Source organism: Penaeus vannamei, chromosome 4, assembly GCF_042767895.1.
Source record: "Penaeus vannamei isolate JL-2024 chromosome 4, ASM4276789v1, whole genome shotgun sequence".
NCBI classification, from domain to species: Eukaryota; Metazoa; Arthropoda; class Malacostraca; order Decapoda; family Penaeidae; genus Penaeus; species Penaeus vannamei.
The window spans coordinates 35,087,296-35,094,795 of NC_091552.1; the positions used below are offsets into that span (position 1 = coordinate 35,087,296).

The 7,500-nt window shown below is 34.7% G+C and overlaps 1 protein-coding gene across 1 annotated transcript in view; it reads right to left on the reverse strand.

Moving 5' to 3' along the window:
* The window catches only part of Sas10 (UTP3 small subunit processome component Sas10), a 21,612-nt gene that overhangs the window by 13,945 nt on the left and 167 nt on the right, over positions 1 to 7,500 (reverse strand). The window contains exons 2-8 of the mRNA XM_070120937.1: positions 4,629 to 4,848; positions 3,100 to 3,349; positions 1,615 to 1,733; positions 1,231 to 1,369; positions 945 to 1,062; positions 148 to 253; positions 1 to 20 (exon numbers count right to left, since the gene is read on the reverse strand). The exon at positions 1 to 20 is cut by the window's left edge and continues 96 nt beyond it. Coding sequence (XP_069977038.1) covers positions 1 to 20; positions 148 to 253; positions 945 to 1,062; positions 1,231 to 1,369; positions 1,615 to 1,733; positions 3,100 to 3,349; positions 4,629 to 4,848 — 972 coding nt within the window. The remainder of the gene's footprint in view (positions 21 to 147; positions 254 to 944; positions 1,063 to 1,230; positions 1,370 to 1,614; positions 1,734 to 3,099; positions 3,350 to 4,628; positions 4,849 to 7,500) is intronic.

Here is a 7,500-nt window from a genome sequence, read left to right on the forward strand (position 1 = left end):
TCGTCACACTGCTCCAGTTCCTGAAATGATAAAGAAAGATTTACAGTGTCAGAAAAGGAGGCACTTAGATCCCATATGAAATAATGTATGCAATGTAAGGAAAATCTAAGGAAATATCAAGTAACAAACATTAAGCGTCTCCAGTACCTGAAGCAGCTGTCTATACTGTGCTAGCCGTCCGACAACTGGGTGCTTGCTGACGGAACTTTGACTGCTCTTTACCATCATGTATACACTGAGTACTGAGAGATAACTGGGAAAGAGGAACAATACAGATCACATTAGTTGATAGAGATTATTGTTCCTCTTAACACATTATATTTCTCTAGCAACTTTTATCATAACTTCAAATTGTAAATCAATAATGAACCTGTTATTATATTTGGCAGCTACTGACTTTAATGTCTAGTAGTAATTTGAAATTACTGGTGATGAATACAATATCCATTGCATTCATCACCATATTATCTAATGTCTATCATCCAAAGTAAAAAATAAATAAATATATATATATTCTATTGAGATTCTTACTGTAAGATAGAAAGGTACATTAACATATCTTAAGGGGAAAAAGTTACAAATACCTCATCTGATATAAATAGTAACCATAGAGCAGGTAACAGAGAGGCAAAATTCTCTGAATCTTATCAGTTGCTAATAACTTCTAAAACAAATAAAAATTTGTATCTCTATTTTTCATTAATGGTGAGATACACTTAAAGCAGATACTTGCCTTGTTATGCCAATACCAACATGATTTGTATATACACATTAACCCATTTAAGGCCTGCTATGCCTCTTTCTAACAAAGTCGTAATCCTGAGGTATAGGCAGCAAATGATTGTTATGCAAATAAGGAGGGGAAGGAAGAAGAGGAGGAAGGGAAAACAAGGAGAAATAGAGGGAAAAGATGAAAGGAAAAAGCAAGCAAACAAATTACTCACTTGAGCAGAAGTCGATACTTAGTGACAATATACTGTCGGGCAGGACCATTAGGTACCTGGCCAGTCTGGATGCCCTTCATCAGTGGTCGGAGGAAAGTCTGAATTTCATTGCATTTGCCTGAGAGAAAAAAGGAAAGGTAATTATAAATGGTTTGCTGGAAAAAGCAGGGTAAAACAACTATATTTTCTAGTGTTTTTTTTGTTCAAATAACAAAACAACTTTTTAGTATTCAAATAAAAAGAAAAGGTAAGCCACTCAAAAACTGAAAAGTTCCTCAAAGCTCACTTTTCATGTCCTCCATAAGGGGAAGGAATTCAGGAGACTCTCTCTTCAACAGCTGCATCTTCTTAGCCTTTGAGAGCCCTGAGATATCTGTCTCCACTCTCACCTGTGTGCTTTTGTCATCCTCTCCCTTGTCCTCTTCCTGCGGTTGAGATAGAGAAGAAAGGTATAATAAAACTGTATCTAGCCATCATTTAATAAATGCACTTGTATCTCAATCTATATGCATATAATATATGTAATTGTTTCCCTATTGACATATCTACTAGTTACATGTATATATGTACGTATACATACATACATACATACATCTATTTGTTTCTTCTGATGTTATCTCATTTAATCTATAGATATAACCTATGCTCCTCTACTTGGGTATCTTCTTACCTGTGGAATGAGATCCTCAGCCTTCAGGTCTTCCAGCTCAGCAGCCATGCGATCCTGCAACTTCCTTGCTGTCTCTTCCTCTAGCTTAGCCAGCTCTTCATCCTGCCTGTACAGCTTCCCTGAAAGATTGATGCCATTTTTAAAAGTCCATTTATGTGGGCATTTTTTTTTCTGGGATAATTCAAATGTATGTAATGTGTATAACCTCATGTGGTCCAGATCATTGGTCATGACATAGTGATTTTTTTTTGGCTTGAGGGGCAGGTGATGTAAACATGCTATCATGGGAATATCTGGCCGTGCACTGGAATGACGGTAGCTTGTCATTATGAGAATTTCAGCTGAAGGCTAGGATGAAGGGCACAATTTGCCACAAGTACACAAAGCATGTGACCATATAAGATCTCTCAAGTATATATATATATGTATATGTATGTGTGTGTGTGTGTGTGTGTGTGTGTGTGTGTGTGTGTGTGTGTGTGTGTGTGTGTCTATAAATATATAAATATATAAATATATATATATATATATATATATATATATATATATATATATATATATATATATATATATATATATATATATATATATATATATATACATACATACATATGAGCATTTGAATGAGTGCCCGGTAAAGGGTTAAGGGTGAGGAGTAGACTCAACTGGCATTTAGGAAGAGGTTTTTGCATTAATCCTATTGATAAATGAGTGTAGAATGTACTGGATCCATGATTGGAAGAGCGGAAGTTCAAGGGAGGATGCTATTTCCTTGCTTAGGATCCTATTCCTGCCTGCTGTGACCTGCGGTGCAGGTTGTATAACAGATAATTGAGTGTTAATTTTTAATGACACAAATAACAGTATTACTTATTGTTATCATTATTGCACTGAGATATGGACTACCTAGAGAGATGAAATGGAAACTGTGCAAGGAAAACAGTCTATTACCATCTGGATAAAGCAAATCAAATGGCAAATGTAGACATTAGGAAATGGCAAAAAAGATAAAAACATTTATAAAGAAAAAATATATATATAACACTGTAAAAGGGAGGCATGGAGTCTTGTAACTGCACATGGGTGTTCATGTGTGCCTGGCCTACAAGCTGAACATCCAGCAGAGTGACCGCTCAAATCAGCCTAGTGCCTTATATGAAGCATCCCGGTTCAAAAGGTTAAAATTTCAAACACAAATGTACACTCATCATAGACAGTCCTTCTGTTCCCTTTTTTAAGACCTATTATGTTGTGATTAAATTAACCACTTGATATGAGAATAGGCCATGTATTTTTTCAAACTACTTTAGACAAATCATAAGCTTTGCTCTTTATCCTATCTCATATATTTTTCAAAAAAGAATACTCATTAACATTTACTGACCTCATTACACAGGAATATCTAACAAACTTCATCATTATTCAACCTCTCTATAATTCATAATTCTTCTATGCATTTGCAGACTGATGCAATCCTCAACTTACTCTGAATCCTCTCATCGCTTGTGTCGGTGCCGATGTACCTCCACTTTTTGTTGCCCCAAGCCCTGTCATCAGGCAACCTCTCTTCATCTTCATCTTCAATGTCGTCATCCATGTATAGCTCATCCTCGTCTTCACTTTCATTTTCCTCTTCCTGCTCCCCATCATCCTCTCCTTCCTCTTCCTCTTCATCTGTGTCATTGTATTCAAACTCATCCTCTGACGATCCTGAGTCAATGCCTAGAACTTGTTCCTGTTTGCAATGACAAAGTTAAAAATAAATATCTAAATGTCACAAAAGCAAACAGTTTTTGCAGAAGGTTCAAAATATAGCAAATTTGTAAAGATGTACTTTCTATACCCAAACACTGTGTTGGCAATAATAGAATTATAACTTTTTAGTATGCTGCAAAATCTAAAAATACCATAAAACAACATAAATGTCAAAATATCAAAGAAATGATTTGAGTTTCCATTATCATGTCTTGTATGTATTTTTATTGACTGCAATATTGTATGCTATTACAGGACTGTTATGGATTCACAATAAAATGAGGCCTGTAAAAAAAGACTAAGTGGTTTAAGTTTAAGTATCCCAATGTCGACAGGAAAATGGTGCATTCCCTTTGACAATGCTTGGTTAGATGTTTTTGCACATAGATGGCTCTGCCAATGCTTAATTTCCATGAAAAGTGGGAAAACATTTATTTTTTTATTTTTTACTAAAGCCATCAATACTGACACTGTTATTTTTGTTGTAGACATTATAATTACTATATTGTTACTGACATTACTAACAGCAGTATTAAATACTAGAAAATATTATTGAAAATCAAAGAAAAGGGTAGAGAGGTGAGACAGGTAGTTCCCGCAATTGGCTCATTGCTGACAGTACTTGTAGAGCCATCTATATGTAAAAACAATAACTAAATTTAACACCCACAATGGGCAATGGCATGTACGTACATGCCATGCCCGGCAGCTTGTGGTTCATGAAAATTGAAATCAGAATCACATTGAATCAAACCTTACCTTTATTTCAAAAGCATTGATATTATACTTGTAAACTTAAATCTAATAAAATTTAGTACAAAAACGTAATTTCCTACATAGAATATATAACTTGAGCCTAATGCTAATAGCATGATAAAGAACAATAATGAGGTCAATCCCTTGGGGGGAACGTGATTATGTTTCATTAAAATATATTCAATTCTTCTGTAAAGATATCAGGCTTGTATTAGATTATATCGGATAGGGATTAGTATGAAGTACATTCCCCCATCTTGTACTATACAACCCAATTCTTTATTAGTTAAAGTGTCAAGTTACTTTTTTCTATCAAAATATACATTATGTATATCAAAATTATTTTGAGATCATGTACCCAGTCCTTTTTATTTACCAATACACTATAATTAATACATGACTATGCTGATAAATCTGGAATTTTGGCATAAGAAACATGTAATTTTGACACAACAGGAACACAATTACAATCTCTGCTCAAAAAATCCAATGACATGCTTTACCTTCGACCTCTCATTTCTAGCCATAAGCCTTTTGGTTAGACCGAGAACATTTTTGTCCTTTTCATCCTCAAAGTCATCCACTTCATCGTACACATATCCCCGGCTACTGGGGTCAATGAGGGAGTTCTCATATGCATTCTGTTCCTGCATACCAAACATCCTGTCCTTCCCCCTTTTTTGGGTGCTGCTGCCACCTTTTCCTCCTCCTCCTCCTCCCATTCTGAAATGCAATGAGTTTCGAGTGAATATCGGAAATAATCTTTACATATTAAATTATGATAAGCTTGGATCTAGCATACAACATATGCAAGTGTGCTACTTAAATGTGTGACATACATAATTGGTGTGCATTTAAAAGGTCTGGTGCACAAACACCAAAAACCTCTAATGGAAGGTACCTGTTACCCAAACGAAAGACAGCCCATTCTTACTTTACACAGTCTCATGCACCAATTCATTGCTAATGTATGGTTAATGGGTACTACTAATGCCTTCTTATAATCATAGGAACAGAAGTTTTTGGTATTGGACTTTATTAGCTGCTAGGTAAAAAATATAGTGCCAACAAATTTGTAGACACTTATCATCTGTGACACCTATGACACAGACATCTAATATCGAAAATATCAATCAATCATATGTTATACTTTTTACAACATACCATGAGCAACAGGATCTAACCAAAGGGATGTAGAGGGCAGGAGCTACATGTGAATATTTGTCTCTATAAATCATACAGCTTTTGTAGACCTTCCCAACATCATACTGTCAAATAAGGTATTAGTCAAAGCTCTAACTTGCCAGAATAAGCTAAATGAATGTTTACTGATCTTTGCTGGAGCACTGGAGGTTCAGAAACCACGATCACTTGTCATTGCTATTACCAGGCATATTTTTCATAATCTTGAAATACTTTTTGACTTGCCATTTGCAGTGAAAAAATCATAATTGAAAGGATCTTACACTTAGTCAATCCTTGAAGTACATAACTATATAGTATACTTTATTTATAGTGATTTGCACTACTAAAAATTCATTGGAATTTTAGTCAATGTCAAAATTATATCAAGATAGAACTTGTACTGAAAAAGATCCTGCAGTTCTGTGTTCTATTTGATGTCAATGTCAAGCAAATGCTACTACTCCTGTGTTCTGAGCACTCCAAGAAGACATGAAAATTCTATCATACATTCTGGTAGGAATGGGCTTGGACTGGTTCCTTATTTAACAGTAAATCAACTAGGAAATCTGTGGCAGACACCACAATCACCTTGGCACCAATGCTGCTTCGCTCCGCTTAATTTCCTCTGTTGACACTGGCGCAGCCTCACTCAGTGTAGTCACCTCACCTCACTTGGCGTGTGAGATGTGCCGATGCTGAGTGAGGTGAGGCGACTACGCCGAGCGAGGCTGTGCCAGTGGTGACGGAGGCAATTAAGCTGAGTGAGGAAGCACTGGTGCTGAGGTGATTGTGGTGTCCGCCACAGATCTACATACTTGGCACCTGGACCTTTGGCCCTAAATGCATCAGCACCTCACACATGCCTAGATTTTGTAGCTTTCATATCACACATATTGTAATAATGTTAAGTCGTTTGTCTATGCTTTTATTTTATTCCTAAGCTTCTCAGAGTATATCCCAATGGCATGTAAAACAGTGCAGAGTTATGACCCAAGGAACATTAATCATGATAAGTAATTTTAACATTATAATTTTTAATTTTCTATAGTTTCTAAAGCACAGCATGAAAACTGATTTAATTTAACTGCAAAATATGATCATAAGGATTATACTTACTGTGACAACCATAACAATTGCCCACTAATATAAACCTGAGTGGTAAGAACACAGTAACATAAGCTATTAAGCCATGAGAATCAAAGTTTCTGTTTTGAGTCCACTGTTCCGATAACACGCCAAAAAATTTCATTATTCTCCCCAAAATATGATTTGATGACTGAAAAGCTTTTCTTTTGTCAATATGAATGAAAAGTGTCTTGATTACTCACAAAATTAAGAAGATGATTTGAGGACTTTGAAAAGCTGTTATTTTCTTCTTGAAATGTGTGTATATATTAGTAATGAATAGCAAATAATGAAAAATAGCCTCGTCAGTTTTCATTTTTGCCAGGACACAAAACAGGAACTTTCAATCTTGTGACCTTATCTGTCCTGTGTTTTTCACCAGGAACTAGGGACTTGGTTTGAGCTCGTAAGCAATGAAGAGTTAAGGCATTACAATTTTGCAGGGTATTTTAAAGCTATAACAGTACATAAAGAAAAGGAAAAGAAAGAAAAAAGAAAAAAAATATAGTGATATACATAGAATATGTAAGTACATACATACATAAATACAAATAAATATACTATATATATATTATAATATATATATATATATATATATATATATATATATATATATATATATATATATGTATAAATATACATATACATACATTCATACATATACTTATAAGTACACAAGTCTATTCATCTATTTGTCCATATTCATAATACATGAAATGAAAACTAACAAGAATGAACTGAAGTTAACGTGGCCTATACACAGAAATAATTGTTCATGCTATTGGAATGGTAACTGTAAAGCACTTGTTAAGTCAGAATATTAATTTCAGGTGTAATAATGTACTTGACTATATAATGACCAATTCTCTGCAAATCATCCATAATTTACCGTGGCATCATTTAGATACATTTAGATAATAGAGAGCGAGAGAAACCTATCTATACCAAAATCGGATATGCAAAAGCATTCCAGAAAATTAGCAAATTACTAAGCAGTGATAGCCACATTCAGATTGATGAACAGATACGCCCCAATGACCCATAATCTCCAATTTCCCGTAGAAC